Source organism: Rhineura floridana, chromosome 1 (assembly GCF_030035675.1).
Source record: "Rhineura floridana isolate rRhiFlo1 chromosome 1, rRhiFlo1.hap2, whole genome shotgun sequence".
Lineage (NCBI taxonomy): Eukaryota > Metazoa > Chordata > Lepidosauria > Squamata > Rhineuridae > Rhineura > Rhineura floridana.
In genome coordinates this window covers 145,400,351-145,421,522 of record NC_084480.1, presented here as the reverse complement: position 1 = coordinate 145,421,522, position 21,172 = coordinate 145,400,351, and the positions used below count along the sequence as shown (strand labels likewise).

At 44.3% G+C, this 21,172-nt stretch overlaps 1 protein-coding gene across 2 annotated transcripts; it reads left to right on the top strand.

The window, feature by feature from the left end:
• The first annotated feature begins 894 nt into the window (after positions 1-894).
• LOC133388774 (C-type lectin domain family 5 member A-like) lies at positions 895-19,381 on the top strand. Of its 2 annotated transcripts, XM_061635088.1 has the most exons (7): positions 897-1,066; positions 2,242-2,330; positions 5,392-5,445; positions 6,401-6,460; positions 9,214-9,368; positions 12,810-12,919; positions 16,934-19,381. In XM_061635088.1, exons 2-7 carry the CDS (start codon positions 2,252-2,254, stop codon positions 17,058-17,060), a joined length of 585 nt encoding a protein of 194 aa, XP_061491072.1. In that variant the 5' UTR covers positions 897-1,066; positions 2,242-2,251; the 3' UTR covers positions 17,061-19,381. The 2 variants fall into 2 exon arrangements, with proteins under 2 accessions (XP_061491083.1, XP_061491072.1); XM_061635099.1 differs by lacking the exon at positions 6,401-6,460 and having other exon boundaries at positions 895-1,066.
• The last annotated feature ends 1,791 nt before the right edge of the window (positions 19,382-21,172 follow it).

Below are 21,172 nucleotides of genomic sequence, written 5' to 3'. Positions count from 1 at the left end.
GAGGACTCATTCCTTTCCATAGCATACAATGTGGAAAAGTTATCATAGCCCAGGTACAAAGAATCAGGAAACTTCCTACCTATGGAATAAAGCCATTGGTGCTGCAAGATAACCTGCCTCAGTGCTCACTGAAACAGATTCACCAAAATTTCAAAGGTGAAAAAGGGTAATTTTTCAGGACAAAAACACACTGTGCTTGGGGGGGGGGGAAAGGAGCCATTGTCGTTCTGCAAGGTTGCCATCCAAAACATCCTTTCCTGGAAGGAAGACCCACTGGTCACAATGGGACCTCTTTCCGAGTTAGGCCCTCGAAGTGCCGAGCCAGCAACCAGCCAAAAATGAACGTGGTAATTGTTTATTACAGCCCAACCCGTTTCAGGTAGGAAGAAATCCTTTGTCAAGGGCAACTTTGTGTTAGTAACACGCTGCTATCTCATCAGTGTACAAAACTGAGTTTAGGGCCCTGGAACCTCCTCATTAAACACTGCCATGCTATAGATTAGGACTGTGTTATATTTGGTTAGGGTTAAAGAGGTAAATGTGAAAGTGTTACAGTGAATGTCCAACAACGTCTGGAGGGCACCAGATTGGGGAAGCCTGTTTTAGAGTGGACAGTCTAAGTTGTGGTGATGATGAGCACCCTCACTTTTCTTGATTCAAAGTAAGAAAATTCTGAAATATACATTGATGCGTGGAAAAGCTACTGAAAAAGGGAAGGTTTCATTTCATTCTGCAAATATCCAGTCTGCAGTGTTACACAAGATTGTGAGTCACGAACCTGAGTTTGATTTCCAAAGCTCTCGGCCAGCAGGAAGCTTTGAGAAAAAAAGGATGTGTGTCACATGACTAGGACTGTGAAACACATGAAGTCAACATCTTGTCCTAGAAGGAGAAGAAGAGGTTGTACTATCAGTCAGGACTTTTGCTTGCCAAGAAGGGGTGGAGGAAGGAAGTCCCCCCCCATCTCACTAATAGCAGAGAGCAAAAGGGAAAACCACAGTCTGCTGTCTTCTGCTAAGGAACTGAGCTGGAAAGCTTTCTCTCCTCTACAGAGTCCTCCTGATAAGTAACATTTGCTTCTCTTCTGTTCCCCTCCCCTTTAAAAAGCTGGATAGATTTTCTCTCAAATGAAACACTGATAACTTTGAAAGTGTAATAATATGAAATCTGAAAATTCTTCTTCTAAGCAGGCCTTAATATGAACTCAGGGTAGAGACACACTTACTGTTCTGCAGATTCCAGTGAGTCTCCAACTCTCTGTTCTGAAAACAGGGGCACATGATGCTAGTCAAATTCTGCCACTTCTTAGTGTAAAACCTGGTGGGAGCAGCTCGAGTGCATTTTTTAAAATTCAGCTTCAAAGAGATTTCGCAAATGATTGGCAGATCAACCGGTTGCCCCTCCAGGTGTAGCCAATGGAAACATTTTGCTTTAGGCAACTAATGTGCTCACAGCCATAGTATGAGCTCAGCAGCTTTCTTCAAAAAATCCTGATGTGTGAGAGCCAGAGTGGTGTTGTGGTTAGAGTGTCAGACTAGGACCTGGGAGACCAAGGTTCAAATCCCCACTCAGCCATGAAGCTTGCGTGGTTATCTTGTGCCAGTCACCATCTCTCAGCCTAACCTACCTCATAGGGTTGCTGTGAGGATAAAATGAGGAGAGGAAAAAGAACCATGTACGCCACCTTGAGCTCCTTGGAGGGAAGGTGGGATAGAAATGTAATAAATAAATAATAAATAAAGCGTCTATGGGCATGTACAGAGTTCCTTTCCCTGAGCACCAAGAAATCTTAAGAAATTCATACACACTTGGGATTAAGGGGAAGAGTTTCTTGGGCAGGGGACATGGCTTCCATACCAACTTGATATCTTACAGCTCATTTTAGAAATTAAGCACTGCTTTAGCAGTAAGATAACTTGGCACAAAGACCATATCTATATATTGACCCTGGCCTGTCTTTTAAATCGAGCTCTTTCTCAGTCTGAATCTGTTTTGGGATTGTTTTGAAGTTTTTTATTGTTTGCATGTTTGCCACCCTGGGCTACTTGGGGAGGAAGGTCGGGATTTAAATAAAATAAAATAAAATACTTTCAGTGGAGCTTGTTTTAAGCACAACCGATTTCTTATTGGATTGGAGCCTTTGTGTGCAACACAGGGCAATTATCCTTCTATTACATGTGACATGAGGTACTTTGGGTCATGACCATTGGGTGTTAATGAAGCACTACTGGACTCTTTCAGATTTGCCAACATGGATTGGAAGTGTATGGCTCCTGGAATAATCCTCTTGTTGGTGAAGCTTACAGGGACATCTCTGTTTGTTGTTTTCAGTGAGTATTGGTCAATGTTTAATTTCAAAGATCCCTTCATCCTAATCTCTCTCTCTCTCTCTCTCTCTCTCTCTCTCTCTCTCTGTATCTATCTACACACATACACACACATACACACACACACAACACTACTATATTTTGTATGGGTTTTTTTTTTAGTGTTGATATGTGGGGTTTTCATCTGCTTATTTGAGAAATGAAAGCCACGGTGCATAAAAATGGAAGGATTCCCATCTAATTGGCTTTAAACAGATCTACTTACCATGTTTCCCATACCTCAATATGTAAGACTCAAGGTTACACTAATACTAATGCTTAGCATTTCATATAGACTGGAAAAGTGAATGTTCCAGTCAAGACAAAGAAGTTACATTCTAGATATTCTAAATAACTGTGGCCTTGAGCAGTTGGCTATGGAACCAACCAAAAGAGAAATCACCCTGGACTTAATCCTAAATGGCCCCCAGGACCTGGTGCAAGAAGTAAATGTTGCAGAACCAGTTGTTGAACAGATTGGAAATAGTGGCCACAGTGCTATCATATGGAATTAATATGGAAGTAAACAGCTGCCAAGGAAGCCCAACCCAATGGATTGTATCCACCAACTTATACTCAGGGTAGAACCATTGACCTTAATGGACCTAAGTTAGTCATGGTCATTGATTTCAGTGGGTCTACTTTGAGTAGGGCTAACCTTGGCTACAACCCAGTAACATTTGACTTCAAAAGAGGGAACTGTTGACTTCAAAAGTGAAAGGATTGATAGAAAGGAAGTTGAAACAAAAGTAAAGAAAGCTTGGGGTTACTCAAAACCACAACAATAGAAACTTAGCTAGAATATATCCGCAAATAAACCAAGACCGAAAGGTCACCAGCTTGGTTAATGGAGAGTGTCAAGGAAGGTATCAGAGACAAGCTTATTTCAGAAAATGGGAGACTTGCACAAATAAGAAAAAGGAACTTAAACTTATAAAAAGGCAATGCAAGCAGAGAATAAGGGATAGAAAAAAAAAGATTTTGAGGAGCATATTACTAAATGTTTTTGTTTCCTGCCGCTGATGAACAAACTTCTGGTTGCTCTAGCCTTCCTTCCCCCCCCCAAGAAGTTCCGTCCCTCAGTTCTTTAAACTAGAGATGCGCTCCTTGCTGTTTTACTTTACGAGTTGGGCAGGGGCAGCGAGGGAAGGGGCACTGCGCTGCTACTTTCCCCTGGCCCTCTCTCTGCCGAGGGGAGGAAGAGCTGCTTCATTCCATGCCAGTTTGTGGGGAAGAGACCAAGTGGGTATTTAGGGCCAGTGCTCAGGGCACGGACGGGTGAGCAGCCACTTCTCCCCTTCTGTTCCCTTCCCTTCGAGGTGGTGGCGGCAGCGGCAGCGACGGGGAGCAGTCCTGCCAGCCAGCTGCCCGCAGCTGAGAAGGAGGGAAGAGATGCAGCCCAGAGAGCAGGATTTGCCGCGGGATGTGCCAGGGTGGCCCTGCTTGGCTTTCTGGAGGGGAAGGCGAGGGGGGTCAACCCAACCCCCCCCCATCTAACACTTTCCGGCTGGGATGCAGCCATCTCGCTCCCAAAGAGGTTGTGTGCGCGCACACACACAAACACAAATATATACACACTGCACACCATAAACATTTCATTCATTCTTCACAAAAAAGGGCTTTGTCTAGAGGAAATGAAACTGACAACAGAAAAAAAGTAATTTGGTGTCAGTTGCACCCCCCACTGTCTCCTGCTTAGGGTGAAATTGACATAAACCCCCTCCCTTTCTTGATTAGCGATGGGGATGTTCCGGAGGGAGTTAACATTTAACTTTGGGGGCGGGGGGCACAAGGAAACAGTGATACTAATAAATGTGAACGTGTGTGAACGCAAACCAGCAAAACAGAAAATTAGAAGGTAGGGAGGACGGACATGTGTGAACCCTGGAAATCTATCGCGAAGGGAAAAGCTCCAAATTCAATATGGATTTTAGCTCCCATGTGAACCTGGCCTCAGTGTGAGGCTGCTGTGAAATTCCTTGTGGGTGATCATAAGGAAAGGAATTCAAAATGAAACTGCCAATAATGTAATCTCTTGAAACAAATCATTGGGAGGCCACATTTGGAATACTGTGTATGGTCCTGGTGTCTGCATGTCAGAAAGGGTATTGTAGAACTGGAAAAGGTGCAGAAAAGGGCAGCCAAAGCAATCAAGGGACTGGAGCAACTCCCCCATGAGGAAAAGTTACGAAGTTTTAGCTTAGAAAAAAGGTGAGCAAGAGGCGGGGGACATGATAGAAAAAGTGGACAGGGAGAACGTTTTTTCCCTCTCATAATACCAAAGCACAGAGTCGTCTAATGAAGCTGAATGGTGGGAGGACGGGCACAAGAAAGTACTTCTTTATGAAGTGCCCAGATAAACTATGGAGTTCACTTTGGCAAGATGATGGCCACAAACCTGGATGGCTGGAAAAGAGACAGCTTCATGGAGGTAAGGCTATCAATGGCTACTCACTGTTACCTCCAGGATTGGAGACAATATGAGTGGCAGTCAATGTAGTCCTACTCAGAGTAGACCCACTGAAGTTAGCAGCCATGAGTAACTTGGATCCATTAATTTTAATGGCTCTACTCTGGGTAGGACTTAGTTGACTACACCTCCATGCCTCTAAATACTGGTTGCTAGGAGAGAGTGCTGTTTTACTCATCTCATCATTTGGGTTTCCCAGAGGCACGTGAGAACAGGATGCTAGGTGTATGGTCTTATCCAGCCAGCTGTTGATATCTTCTTATGTTCGTGAGTGCTTTGCACACATCCCTCAGTCATCCACAACTTCCCTTTAAAGTAGACCAGTATTATTATCCCAATAGTGCAGCTAGGGGGCTGAGTGAGACAGAGGCTTGCCTACAGATCACTGAGGAACTTCCCAACCTTCAACTACTCTTAGCTGTTTCGCTTGACCAGCCCTCCCATCTGAGAATGAAATAAAATAAAGCAGTTGCTCTTAACTGTGTACTGTATTCTAGCTGCAACATTAAGGAATGCTCATCAGACAGACATCATTTTGCATGTTCTCGTTTTCAGTGCCAAAAATTTTCCCTGGGGGAATCCTCACCTTCGTTCCTGAGAATTATACAGGTAACACTACAGCCTCATTCTGGGGATCTCTGAGCTTGTCAAATCATTGAAAGATAGGTGAATGGGTTTTAGCATTTGTTGACATTCTTATTGAAAAATACCCTCTTTTCAACACTCATTGAGGAGTGTTTGGTGATATACTGTATTTTCTTTGCCTTGATATGCTGTCACTCTTATTCAATTTTATGTACACATATCCACATCTCATTGACTACATACCATTATGATGTCATACTGTTCACTATGTGCACCCTAATTGGCAAGGCTCGACCATATTACTAAATCAGGAAGCATTGCCCTCTTTTGTCCTTACTGACATCACAATGACATTAAATCTGTTTTGATTGTGAGACATGCATTGTGAGACATCATTCTGTCCATGATGTGATTTCTGACTGGCTGAAATCATCCATGTGATTGGAAGTAGAACAAAGCACCAGTCAATGAAAAAAATGGCTCCTCACCAAACAGGACAATAAAACGAGAATGCTTGTACAACAGCAATTCAGGGGCTGCTCAGGTTTCTAATTTGACCCACAAGGCCATTTTCTCCCAGGCACAGCCACCTGACGTGTTATGGCATCATGTATGGATTAGGCAAAGCTGTGAATGCTGGCATTCAGAATCTATTAAATTTGGCATCAAATGCAAGCCACAGTGGGATTAGTTCCACTCTGAAACTCCCAAGCCGAAATCAATTTTCAATTAGTTTGAAAAGGTAGTCATGATGACTTAAGTCTGATTGATTTCATTGTGAACTAAGCACAATGAACTTGGTTTAGATTAAACCCAAAGAGTTTAAGGAAATGTCTACCAAAATTGGCATTTTCAGCCCCCCAATAGAAATGGAAGGATACCTATTTGAGTAGCTTCCCCCCCACACACACTGCATGGTAGCGCTACATGCAGCTTTTCAAAGCTGATTAACAGAGGCCAACAATGTATTGATTTTCAGTCCCGCGGACTACTCAAAGCCTGCCTGAAGCAAGAGCTACAAGGCCAACCCCCATCAAAGGTAATTTCATATCATTTGGTCATTTAGAAACAGAAAACTAGTAGTACTGATTTTTTTTGTGCTGTACAAAATTTTAGCTGTTATAGATCTGTTTTCTTGTAATGAGAGAGTACTGGGGACTTACAGTGCTTTTCATCATGAATTGTTTACTTTTAAATGTACAGGGTGAGTAGATGGGAAACAGGCAGGCATGCACAAACACACAGCTATAGTACTCATTTCTAAGCGATATCGTTCTGGTACCCCAAACATTCTGGCAAGTTGTCACTATAGGTAGTTCCTTTGTGGCATGAGAAATTCATGAAAATCCATCTCATGCAGTTCTTCTGAATTGCTGTGTCAGTGAGAGATGAAAGAGAGAATCCAGAGACTCTATTTAAGCAGGACAATTACACTCTCATTTTAATCCTTATTGCTCAGGTGCCCCTACAGACTGTTTACTCAATCCACTTCCTCATAACTTCAGTGATTGCAAGGAACCATGACCACTGCTCCCACCCTGATACTGGCACATGCCCTGCTCCCACCCACCCCTGACCACTCTGCTTTCAGTGTTAGTGTGAAAGAAGGAGGGCCGGCTCTACCATTGGGCAGAGTGAGGCAACCACTTCAGATGGCAGATGCTGGAGGACAGTGGTGGTGGCAGTCCCCTGCTCTTCCTCCTGACCCTTGGCCATATCCTGCTGTTGGAGGATAGAGCTGTGTGTGTGCTACAGGGCCTGCCTTTGACCCCCTAACCTAGCCTCCCCCCCTCAGGTGTGCTGGAGAGCAGTATCCTGTCGCCAGTACTGAGGCAATATCCAACTGCCAGGCCAGTCAGTGTTGCGCTGCAGCCAACTCAGAAGGGACAGGAAGGGGGGAGGCATGAGTTTCAGGCGCCTCCGCAGCCAGAAGCAGCAGAGTTGGGGATTGTTGTGTCTGAGCAGGATCGTGCAGGAGGGGGGCAGCCTGCTCTCCAGCCAGTTCCCACGAGTAACGCCCTTTCCGAGGAGCCGAGCGCACCGCCCCCAGTTGACGCAGAGGACTTGTGGGGGGAAGCTTCAGAGTCAGTGCCAGCTCCTCCTTTACCAAGCAGTTCCCAGGAGGATTCCAGTGTGGCACCGCCCCCTGACCTCGAGCCCGTTGCTCGGGAGCAGGTGTCTTCAGATGAGCTGTTGGATGCGCGTCCCCTGTCTCCTCTGGACGGGACAGTCAGCTTCTGTGTATGACATGGGGAGGTGCCAACTTGTCCTTCACCTCAAGCAGCAAATACCTTGGTCCGGCCCTGGGAAGAAGGCTATAGCTATATACACATAGCATCCTCCACGGGATCAGGAACCCTGGGGCAATCACGGTTCCCAAATGAGTGGAAAAGAGCCAGCATGCATGAAGCTGTGTCCATGTAGACTCCCTTTCAAACTAATGCTGAACATGCGGAAGTTGGCCGTAGGGATGGGTGAGAATTTTGATTCAGTTCGCATTTCAGGCAGAATTTATCAAATTTGCAATTTCCAAAACAATATGAGAACCGAAACACAGCCATCCTTCGAAATTCGCATTTATTAGAATTTTGGGGTGCAGTTTGCCAACTAAACGACGTTTCCAAAATGCATATAATAGGGGAAAGTATGCATAAAAATGAATACATGTGTGAAAATAACATGCAAAAAGACATGGAATAATGAGCAATGGCTTGCAAAAATGTGTACCTTTGTCAAAACTGCCTACAGAAATGTGTTCATTTGGAGAAATTCACACTGAAATGGTGGAGAATTTTCATGAGCATTAAAAAAAAATTTTTTTTTGCAGATTGCTGTAGAAATGTAGAGAACTAAGTTTAACATTGGAACAATGAGAAATTGAGAGAACCGAAAGAGACAGATCTTTCCATCCCTAGTTGGCAGTGGGACCCAGGGGCACACTGTTGGTAGAGCTGGGGCTGCACACACCCTCTACATGTTCATTGAACATGGTAGTAGGGGCAGGTGGGAGCCAATGGACACAGACCTTTGGCAGTTAGGTGGTATGAATAGGTAACAGAATGAATATATATTTTTGCAATTTACAATATATCCAGATGTGGGCCTTTGAACCTTGCTGTAAATCTTGTCTCTTGTCTGCTCAATGCAGGAGGGGGACATACACCCCAATTGCACCTCCTGCCTCCATTGGAAGCATGCATGTAGTTTATCACAAGATAAAGAACTTCAGGCTATAGTTTACCCTAGTTTACCTGTCGCAGACCTACAGTTCCCAGGATTCTTTGGGGGAAATAATGTGCTTTGAATGTGCTTTAAATGTATGGTGTGTACACAGCCCTCAGTATGCAGCCTGGCATGATGCTGAATAAGCAGCAACCAGGCACCTAAGATTTTTATTTATTTTTATTTAATAAAATTTATATACCGCTTGAATGTAAAGACCTCTAAGCAGTTTACCAAAAACATTAAAATTATCACTAAAATAGTTAAAAACAAGGAATAAAAATATATTTACAGCAGCTAAAACAACTGCTAATTAAAAAAATTAAAACAGTTCAACATCTATGTGTCTAGATAGGCTTGACTTAACAAAAAAGTTCTAAGCAGGCACCGAAAAGGATACAGGGAAGACTCCTGCCTGATATCAATAGGTAAGGAGTTCCAAAGATAATATTTGAACTGGGGCAGAGTCTGCTGTAATTGCAGTTTATGTGTCACATCTTTCTAGAGTTGAAATTTTCATTATTAATATTGAGACCATTTATGTATTTATCTCTCTGTATCCTAATGCAGCTCCTATTCCTTGGAATGAATCTTTCCCCAGGTGGGAAAGATACAGAGGAAGTGATTACTGGTTTACTGAAGACATGCATTTTTGGATCGACTGCCAAGCATTATGCATGAAGTGGACCTCCAACCTACTGATCATCAATGATGAAAAAGAACTGGTAAGACTGAGGGCACTTTGAATAGAAAAATGTGTGCACATGCTTTTAAATTCCCCTAACCAAGAAGGAGGGCTCAGACCGTCTTATTTTATTTTATTTTTATTTATTTTTTTATTTATATCCCGCCCTTTCTCGCAGCAGGAGCCCAGGGCGGCAAACAGAAACAATAAAAACACTTTAAAACATCATAAAAAGACCTTAAAATACATTAAAACAAAATGACGTTAAAAACATTTTGAAAAAAAGCTTTAAAAACATCTTTTTTTAAAAAAGGGTTAAAACATATTATTAAAGAAAACATATTAAAAGCAATTCTAACACAGACGCAGACTAGGATAAGGTCTCAACGTAAAAGGTTGTTGAAAGAGGAAAGTCTTCAAAAGGCGCCGAAAAGATAGCAGAGATGGCGCCTGCCTAATATTTAAGGGGAGGGAATTCCACAGGGTAGGTGCTGCCACACTAAAGGTCCATTTCCTATATTGTGCAGAATGAACCTCCTGATAAGACGTTATCTGCAGGAGGCCCTCACCTGCAGACCGCAGTGATCGACTGAGTATATACGGGGTAAGATGGTATCCTAGTCCCAAGCTGTATAGGGCTTTGTACACCAAAACTAGAACCTTGAACCTGGCCTGGTAGCAAATGGGTAGCCAGTGCAATTCTTTCAGTAGCGGGGTGACCATGGTGGTGATACCCTGCCCCATTGAGCAGTCTTGCCGCTGCATTTTGCACCAGCTGCAGCTTCCAGACCAACCTCAAGGGCAGCCCCTCATAGAGCACATTGCAGTAATCCAGCCTGGAGGTTACCAGTGCGTGGACAACAGTGGTCAGGCTATCCTGGTCCAGAAACGGCAGCAGCTGTCTTACCAGCCGAAGCTGGTAAAAGGCACTCCTAGCCACTGAGGTCACCTGGGCCTCTAGTGACAAAGATGGATCCAGGACCACCCCAAGGCTACGGACCTGCTCTTTCAGAGGGAGTACGATCCCATCCAAAGCAGGCAACTGACCAATTATCCGAACTCAGGAACCACCAACTCACAGCACCTCCATCTTGCTAGGATTCAGACTCAGTTTATTGGCCCTCATCTAGCCCACCACCGAGTCCAGGCAGTGGTCCAGGGCTTGCACGGCCTCTCCCGATTCAGATGTCATGGAGAAATAGAGCTGGGTATCGTCAGCATACTGCTGACACCTCGCCCCAAATCTCCTGATGACTGCTCCCAAGGGCTTCATATAGATGTTAAACAGTATGGGGGACAAGATGGTACCCTGTGGCACCCCACAGCACAGCTGCCAGGTGGCCGGAAGACAGTCACCCAATACTATTCTCTGAGAGCAACCTTGGAGATAGGATCGGAACCACTGTAAAACAGTGCCTCCAATACCCATCTCACCAAGTCGGCCCAGAAGGATACCATGGTCAATGGTATCAAAAGCCACTGAGAGATCAAGTAAGAATAACAGGGTCTTACTCCCCCTGTCCTTCTCCCAATAAAGGTCATCCATCAGGGCGACCAAGGCCGATTCAGTCCCATAACCAGGCCTGAACCCAGACTGGGATGGGTCAAGATAATCTGTTTCATCCAAGAGTACTTGCAATTGCTGTGCCACAACCCTCTCAGTCACCTTCCCTAAAAAGGGGATATTTGCAACCGGTCGGTAGTTGTCACAAACCAATGAGTCCAGGGTGGTCTTTTTCAGGAGTGGTTGGATCACTGCCTCTTTAAGGCGCCTGGAACCACTCCCTCCCACAATGATGTGTTGACTACATCCTGGATCCACTCAGTCAAACCCCCGTCAGCAAGCTTTAATGAGCCAAGAAGGGCATGAGTCGAGAGGACACATTGCTGGCCGCATCATCGCAAGCACCTTGTCTATGTCATCAGGCCACATCAACGTTAGCAACGTCAGACCATCTTGCACGTTAGCAAGGCAGCCACAATCCCATAACTCAGCATAAACACCCCTGGAATAGGTTTAAAGTCAGCACAACTGTAAGGATTACAGAGCAAGCTTATTTGCTGTTTTTGGAGCAGATAATGATGATGATGTGCGTGTGTGTGTGTGTGTGTGAGAGAGAGAGAGAGAGAGAGAAAGAGAGTGTATAATACTTAAAAATTCAAGTCTAGAGCAATGGAAAAAAAGCAATAAATATCATATTGCCATTATTCAATTACATGGTGTGACCACACTTGGAATACTGCATAGTTCTAGTTGCCTCACCTCAAAAGAGATATTGTAGAGCTAGAAAGAATGCAGAAAAGGGCAACCAAAATGATCAAGGTGTCGGAACAACTGTCCTTTGTGGAAAGGTTACAGCATTGGGGGCTTTTTAGTTTAGAAAAAGATGCATTGGGGGGGACATAGAGGTTATAAAATCATGCATGGTGTGGAGAAAGTGAATAGGGAGATGTTTTTCTCCCTCTCTCATGAACTCAGGGGCCATCTAATGAAGTAGAATATTGGATGATTTGGGGCAGACAAAAGAAAGTGCTCCTTCATGGAATGCATAGTTAAACTGTGGAAATTGCTCCCAGAAGATATATTGATGGCCACCAACCTGGATGGCTTTAAAAGAGGATTAGACAAATTCATGGAGGATAAGGCTATCATTGGCTACTAGCCACGTGGGCAGTGCCTCCACTGTCACAGACAATATGTCTGCAAATACCAGTTTCTGGGAGTCACAAGTGGGGAGAGCACCGTTGCACTCAGGTCCTGTTTCTGGAGTTCGCAAAGGCAACTGGCTGGTCACTGTGGGCACAGGATGCTGGACTAGATGGATTTTGGGCATGATCCAGCAAGGCTGTTACAATCTTAATATGCAGAGCAGGCCTGCACAGCATGTAAACCACAACAGGGAAGTGGCCCCTGGGCCTTGGAAATCAGGAACCATGGACATGAAGAGGCAGCCAGGCTTTTGATCCCAGACAGGCATCCTTCTGTTGGAAGGGGGAGGCAATGTTTGCTGATTGCCTCCTCTCTGTCCAGCCTCAGCCCCCCCCAACCATCCAGAACAGCATGGGGGGTGGTCCTGGGGACTGCAGGGAGAAAAAGAACCAGCAAAAGTCTTCTCCGCCTCATCTGCCGGAGGACGCAAAGTCAGGTTCCAAGCTGTTACCTGCAAAGCCTGCAGATCAAGCTGCTCTTGAAAGCACAAGACTGGGGGCAGTGTAAAGTAAGCAGCCCTCTGTGAAACGATACTTAACGGCATCAGAAAGTGATGAAGGGACTGTTTGCTACACATGTAGCAGCTGTGTGGAGGAGGTGTCTGAATGAACCTTCATTGTCTTGAAGGCACAAATATATTCTTTCCTGAAAGAAGCTGGCAAATTGCATCCATCAACACGATTCCAAGCACAGAAGCCTGCGGTTGCCATTTTCTCTGCCCTGCAGAAGGATCTTTGATTTTCTGTATATATCTGTCTTTTCTCTTGTCAGGAGTTTATTCGGAATAAAACAACAGCAGGTGATTATTTCATTGGACTGACATATTCAGAGTCTAAAAATGAATGGCTGTGGATTAACGACGCAGGACTCCAAAGGAACCTGTATGTGTTTATATTCTCTTTTACCTTTATATTCTCTTTCTATATTCTCTTGGATGGGTTGCATCCTCCATGAGGCATCATTCTCACCTGCTAGATATGCTTCTGGAAAGCTTCCTATTGTACATATTGCTGGAATATCTTCAGAGAAGAGAATACCTGGATGACCAGATGTCACAGAAGACATCCTATACTCTATTTCAGCAAATCCAACTTTTCTTACACCTGCATGACAAGCTGTACCTGCCATAGTGCCCTCTTCTGCATTATTCTTAAAGACATATTTAGTCTTCAGTGGCGCACAGATGAAAATAAGGACACTGTTGTAATAGTCAGTTCTTATGTAATGATAAACTAAACCCATGGTTTAGTGAGAACATGTGAGTGTGTGGCTTAAAGCAGTTAACTCATGGTTTGTTAAACAAACCATGGCTTAGTGTTACATGTGAACCAGGCTTTTATTAGGGTGAAGAGTTTGAAATGAATCCAATCAGTTACAGCACTGGAAAGCGCCTCATACCAGATCAGGATATTTGTTAATCTAGCCCAGTACCCTCTGCTCTGACAGGCAGCAGCTTTCCAGGATCTGAGGTGCAGAGCTCTCTCTCATCTGCTGACCCAGCCTCTTTCTAACAGAAGATTTCAGGAATTGAACCTGGGTCATTTTTTCCGCAAAGTGCTCTGCCACTCTGAGCTATGGTCCTTTCTCAACATGGCAGTATCTGCACTGTATGCTGTCTCAGTGTTCATACATGTGCATTTTGTATGTTCTGCTGTCTAGGCAAGATGCTCCTGCTCTTCCCTACTCAGTGAGGGAAGGGGCTGGAAGTAGAAGAACTGCAACGCTGGCAGTTCACAGGGAGAAAATGCCAACAAGGAATCTCCACAATGAGAAGGAAAGAGTGGCAGAGATTTACTAGATGTGGGCATTCAAAATCAGGACTGTCTCGGGGTAATAGGGACCACTGAGGGAACCTGCCTGCCTTTGCATGTCTGGTTGCTGTAAGGAAATGTCGCTGCATTGGCTGTGACTTTAAAATTCTGCAAGCGATTGTGGAGGAATCTAAACCTCTGTGGGTAGGTTTGTACTAGGGGTGTGAGAACTTGTACTGACACCCCAGGAAGGCAGAGCAGTCAAAAATTAGAAAGCACACCAAGGCTTTGTGAAATGTGACGCTTTGAGTTAATGCTCAAATATATATGGCATCGACAGGTTCCATTATATACCATCACACCAATTTTTTTTGAATGAAAAAGTTAGTCTCATCTTGGAGGTCTGAAAAAACTGAAGACTACTGCCCTAGAGAGTATTTAGCAGAAGGGTCAGTAACTGAAGGCCAACACATCTGGCCCAGTTGGTAGCGCTATCTGGCTTCCCTCAGTTATAATAATAATTATAACCGAAATGCCCTCTCCCCCTGAATAGAGCTCAGACGGCACCGTGGTATACCCCACGGCTGCTAGCTCTGAGGCAGGAGGTGAGACGGCTTGAGCACCGGTGGCGGAAATCATGCTCTGAGAACGATCAAACACAGGTTAGAGCGGCGGCAGCAGCCTACCATGTGGTGATAGGGGCAGCAAAAAAGGATTTTTATGCTGCCTCTATTGCGTCCGCAGGGTGCTGTCCCAAGAGGTTGCTCCAAGTGGTCTGGAGCCTGGTCGGTCCAGTTGCCCTGGAGCCGATGGAACAGTCTAAGGCCTCCTGTGACAAATTGGCAAGGCACTTTGCGGATAAAATCAATCGTATAAAGAGTGCTATTCCGTGCGCTGTGGATACAGTGAGTGAGCCAGAGTCGGCCAGGGGCATCTCGGCGGGTTGGGATTGGTTCCAGCTTCTTCCATCCAAGAAAGTGGACAAGGTGCTTTCAACCATAAACCCTACCACCTGCTTACTTGACCCTTGCCCGTCATGGCTCATTATGAGCTGCAAAGATAGACTGAGCGAGGGGATCAAGGCGGTGGTAAATATGTCCCTGGAAGAGGGAATAATGCCATCAGCCCTCAAGGAGGCAATAATAAAACCAATTCTAAAGAAGCCCTCCTTGGATCCCTAAGTCTTGAACAACTTTCGCCCAGTGTCGAATTTACCATTTCTACACAAGGTGGTGGAGCGGGTGGTGGTAAAGCAGTTGCAAGCGCACTTGGAGGAAGCAGATTATCTTGATCCATTTCAATCCGGCTTCAGGCCTGGACATGGGACTGAAACAGCCTTGGTCGCCTTGGTGGATGGGTGTTGGATAGGGGTGAATGCACCTTCCTCGTCCTCCTGGATCTCTCAGCGGCTTTTGATACTGGTGACCACGGCATCCTCCTGGACCGCCTGGAGAGGCTGGGCATTGGGGGCACTGTACTGCAGTGGTTCCACTCCTTCCTCTCTGATAGGTGCCAGAGGGTGGCACTGGGGGATGAGGTTTCAGACCCATGGCCTCTCACTTGTGGGGTGCCACAGGGTTCCATCCTCTCCCCAATGCTATTTAACATCTACGTAAAGCCGCTGGGAGCTGTCATCAGGAGATGTGGGCTGCAATGCCATCAGTATGCAGATGACACGCAGCTCAATCTCTCGTTTAAGTCTTCACCGGGGTTGGCTGTGGAAACCCTGTCCAAGTGCCTGGAGTCAGTGAGTGGCTGGATGGGAAGGAATAAGCTGAAGCTGAACACTGACAAAACCGAGGTACTGTTCGTGGGAGACAAGAGAAGGTTGGGAGATGTTAACTTGGTGCTTAATGGGGTACAACTGCCCCTGAAAGATCAAGTCTGCAGCCTGGGGGTCATTCTTGACTCCCAGCTGTCCACGGAGGCTCAGGTCTTGGCTGTGAGCCGGGCAGCGTTGTATCAACTCCATCTAATACAAAGGCTGCACCCCTACCTTCCCAACCATCTGCTCCCATTGGTGGTACATGCCCTGGTCTCCTCTCGCCTAGACTACTGTAATGTGCTCTACGTGGGGTTACCCTTGAAAATGGTCCGGAAGCTGCAACTGGTACAGAATGCGGCGGCTCGCCTGATTAAGGGCAGCTGCCGGCGAGACCACATCACTCCAGTGCTGAAGGAGTTGCACTGGTTACCAGTTGCTTTCTGGGTCCAATTCAAGGTGTTGGTTTTGACCTTTAAAACGCTGCACGGTTTTGGCCCAGACTATCTGGAAGAGCGCCTCCAGCATCATTAACGTTGCCACCCAACAAGATCAGCCTCAAAAGACCTTCTCTCCGTTCCACCGGTTAAAACAGCTAGATTGGTGAGAACTAGGGAGAGGGCTTTTTCAATCATGGCACCCACTCTGTGGAACTCCCTCCCAAATGACATCCGCCATGCCCCCTCCATGATGAGCTTCCGCCGGACCTTGAAAACCTGGCTCTTCAGGCAGGCTTTTGGGGCAGGTTAGGTTTTAGTGTTGTTGGAATTTTAAGGTTTTAATGTGAATTATATGTTTTATGTTATACGTCGCCCAGAGCGGCTGGTAAACCAGCCAGATAGGCGACTAATAAATAAATAAATAAATAAAAATAAAAATATAATAATAATAATAATAATAATAATAAATTTATTTATACCCTGCCTTTCGGCCAAAGGCCCTCAAAGCGGCTTACAAAGAAAAATAAACACCAGTACGAAAATACATCAATGAAAGCAATACAATTTACAAAAATTAAACTAAATAACAAATAACATTATTAAGAAAAAAAATGTCCAGGAAAGAAACTCAGAATTGAAGACCTTGTCTTAAAAAGACATCCATCCTTTTTCCTGCAATGTTTTGCATCCCAGTGTCACAATGCCCTGAAGCCTGTTCCAACTGAGGGCGGTGGGGGCTCCAGTTGCCAGCCTGAGGGGCAAAAGGAGTGTGAGAGAGCAGCCCTGGGGTGGGGTGGGGCTGTGATCCACATCACCCTGGCCTTTACTTCTCCCTCAAAGTAGCCCTCTTGCAAAACGAGTTGCAGATCAGTGATTGTTTGTTCTTCTTTATTGTACTAAACATAGCCATCTTCATGGTTCTGTGGCACTCTGTTTTTGCAGCTTTGCTATGAATCCAAACGTGGATGGAAAGGAGTGTGCAACTATCACGGCAGACAAAGTGAGCCCAGTATTATGCTACCAAGAAAGTCATTGTATCTGCGAGAAGAATGACGCTTCATTGGTCTGAAACAGCCCTATGATGTATGATATGATGTAACAGGAAAAGAGACAGAAACATGGACTATCACTCTTGGCAAATGGGACCTGCAACAAAATGTTGCAGTGCTGATTGCTGCTGCTCACAATTCCAGCTACTCTGTTCCATCCCCCCTCCCAGTTTCCCCTCCCTCCCTTCCGACTGTCACTCAGTCCTCACTGAGATAGGTTCCCCCCATGAGTTCCCCCCCCCTTAAGATTTGTTGTATTTCAGCAATCCTTGGGGTTCCCCCAAACCTGCTGATATTTCCCTGTTTTGTGTGGTTGGTACTGTTTGGGTTATGTAAACAACAACACTCAGAGCCTGAACACTGGACATTGAGGGAAATGGTGATTAAAAAGGTGACATCCTATCACGAACTTACCAACTGTCCACTATTCACAATTATAATTGCGGCCGCTCTTGCTGTTATTTATATGTCGCTATAAATAATTAATCGCACTTTACAGTCTGGGGGGGGGGAGAGTTGGAAGGGCAGGTCTCTGCCCCCACGGATCTTACAGTCTAGTAGGAATGGATACATCTGTCCATTTCATTTCTCTCAATTTCTCATTTTTCTAACCTTAAATTCAGGTCTCCACATTTCTGCAACAATTGGTAATTTTTAAAAAAATCCTCATGAAAATTATCCAGCAGTTTAGTGCAAATTTCTCCTAATAAACACATTTTTGTAGGCAGTTTTGACGAATAGACACATTTTTGCAAGCAAGTTCTCATCATATACTGCATTTTTGTGTGTCATTTTCGCTCATACATTCATTTTTATGCGCACTTTCCTCTAACATATGCATCTGTGTAAACATGGTTTGGTTGGCGAACTGCATTGCACAATTCAGATAAGTGCACATTTTGAAGGATGGGCTGTGTTTCAGTTCTCACGTTGTTTCAGAAAGGGCGGATTTGATAGATTTGGCTTGAAATGCGAACTGAATCAAATTTCTCACCCATCCCTACAGTCTAGTAAGGTTTCACATGAAACAACAGTTTGGGGCTATTCTTGATTTCAGGGGACCTACGTGGGAAATAATGAAAAAGCTAGAGACACAAGGCAACTTGCAGGAGGCAAAGAACTCTTTTTAGAAGTCTGCCCCCCTTCTTTCCCCTTGCAACACATGTGTGGGACCTTTTGCCCTCCAGATGTTGCTGAACTACAACTCCCATCATCTCTGGCCCATTGGCCATGGTTGCTGGGGCTGATGGGAGTCCTCACATGTGCCTTACAGCCAAAACTGGAAGGGGTAGTGATAGAAACTTTGACCTGAATCCTCCTCCCCCATGAATGCGTCAGTGACCAAAGGAAGACTGAAGCCATGGCTGGGTGGCAGAAGGATTGGTAGGTGAATTGACAAGAACAATTTTAACAGATACTTTTTTAAACAGGGGAAGGGCTGTAGCTCAGTGGTAGGGCATATTCTTTGCATGCAAACATCCAAAATTCAATTTTGAGAAGAGACTATTGCCTGGAATCCTGGAGAGCCAATGCTAGTCCATGTCATCAGTACTGAGCTAGATAGCACCAAATGGCCTGATGATATAAGGCAGATTCCTTTGTTGCTAAAAGTGGAAAGAGTCCCAAGGGCCACAGTGACTCAAAAATTTATTTAGGTATTTTATTTACAACATTTATATACCACCTTATTGTAAAAAACCTAAATGGGGTTTACAGAAGGAAATAAAACAATAAAATTATTGGCAAAACCAGTTAAAGACAGCTGTTTAAAAACATTAAAAATAATAAAACCAATAATGAGTTAAAAACAGATTAAAGACACAATAGCTTCTACATGCCTGGGTAAGCTTGCCTAAACAATAATGTTTTTAGTAGGTGCTGAAAAGAGTACAGTGGTGTCTGCCTAATGTCAATAGGCAGGGAATTCCAAAGAGTAGGTGCTACCACACTAAAGGACTGATTTCTTACAAGAGCAGAACACGTATTATGTGGCATCTATAGCATGGAAAGCACACCTTGAACTTGTCCTGGTAGCAAATTGGCAATCAGTGCAGATTTTGGAGCAGAGGTATTATGTGCTGATATGGTCTCACTCTTGTCATCAGTCGTGCCACAGCATTCTGCACTAACTAAAACGAAAGACTTTCCTCTTCTCCCAGGCATTTTAGCTGTGTTTTATATTGTTTTAAATTTTTAAATTGTGTTTTAAATTGTTTTTTAAAAAGATGTATTTTAAATTGTATTTGTTTTTAGTTACTGTAAACCGCCCAGAGAGCTTCGGCTATGGGGCGGTATAAAAGTTTAATAAATAAATAAATAAATAAATAACTTCAGCCCCCGGGTCAGGTTGTGCTGCATGGGGATTTCTGTGACCTTGGATGACTGGTTGCCAGGATTTTTTTAGTTTTGGGTTTTGGTTAGGAATCCTGACTGGTTGTGGGATGCTGAGTTTTCTGCATTACTCATAGGAATTTTGTTGTTGTTGGTATGGTACTGCATTTAGGAAATCATCACTGTCTTTTATTTTTATTTTTCTGTTTGCATTTCATTTACCTTTAACCTCACTCCCTTACATCCATAGAAGCAACAACAGGGGTTCCATGCGCTCAGCTCATCCCCCTTGAACCCACTGATGATGCATCTTGTTGGTTGCATGATGGTTTGTTTCTTGCCCAATAGTGGTAAAAGAGAATTCACATACTGGGAAGTGTGGCTGCAATTGTTGTTCCAACTGCTGCCTGTAAGGTAGATCAAACCATGTGTGTTTTCTCTCTGTCAATTATTACTCACTGGAATTGGATTGACTGTCAAAGTGAGTTTATAGCAGCCCACAAGATAGACAGAAAAGGGTAGTGAATCTTCTTACTCTTATTCATTTCTCAGACCTCTTTTTGAAGTGAAGGTCAAATCTGTAAAGAAGTTTGAAGCAGGCTTGTTGAAAGGTACGGCAGGGCATTGCAGGCAGGGGACTGCCAACCCTGCTTAGATATGGATATCTTTGCAGAGGATCCCTAGTCAAGCTTTACCAACAGCACAATCCAAACCATATCTACTCAGAAGTAAGTCCTATTGAGTTCTATGGGGTTTAGTAAGTGTGTTTAGAATTGCAGCCTTCAGGGGTATCCATCTTTACTCCTGAGTGCTCCTAGCTAACATCTCCACAACACTAGGCTCCTTTCTTCCTACAATGGCCTTCTGGTGACTGAGCTGGCCTGAGGGCACTTAAATCCTTCTTGCCAGAATCAAGTAGGCTCGATTAAATGTTCCCTATCCAGGCTCTATCTTTTAGCTAAGATTTCTATCTTAATTTCCAATCAGATAAATGTTTTTGTTTGAATTGTATGCTTCAAGCAACTGTGGTTGATGCTTAAGGTATCATGCTTAATGACATCACTCAGGCCCGCCCCTGTGACATCACTTGAGTCCGCACCTTGACATCACTTGGGCCCACCTCTGTGACATCACTATGACCTGCCCCCATGCCATCACTAGGGCCTACCCCTGAAATCTCAGGCTTTGCGTTGCTTCTGTCCTGGCAACCCTAGGAGAAACTCTGTTGCAGATCTGTTTTACAGCCCTGCCAAGGAGTTGTACATAGCTCCCTACATTAATATATGACGTGTGGGGTAGGGATGGAATGATCTGTCAGTTTAGTTTCTCTCAGTTTGTCATTTTTCCTAATCTTAAATTCAGTTCTCCACATTTCTGCAGCAAATTCTTCAGCATTTTAATGTGAATTTCTCCTAATAAACATATTTTTTGCAGTTTTTGACATTGTTTGAAAACAATTTGTCCTAATATAATGCATTTTTGTATGTTATTTTCACAATATATTTTCATTTCGTGCATACTTCCCCCTAATATATACATTTTTGTAAACATTGCTTGGTTGGAGAACTGCATTGCAAAATTTGGATAAGTATGACTTTTGAAGGACTGCTGTGCTTTGGTTCTCATATTGTTTCGGAAAGTACAAATTTGCTAAATTCGGCTTTAAATGGAAACTGAATAGAATTTCTCCCCCATCCCAAGTGTGGAGCCTGAATTCTGTAGTTGATGCTCAACAGACAACACACCATTGACCACTATGAGATTAAACTTTCTTAAATTTTCAACTGGCTAGCTTAGTTGC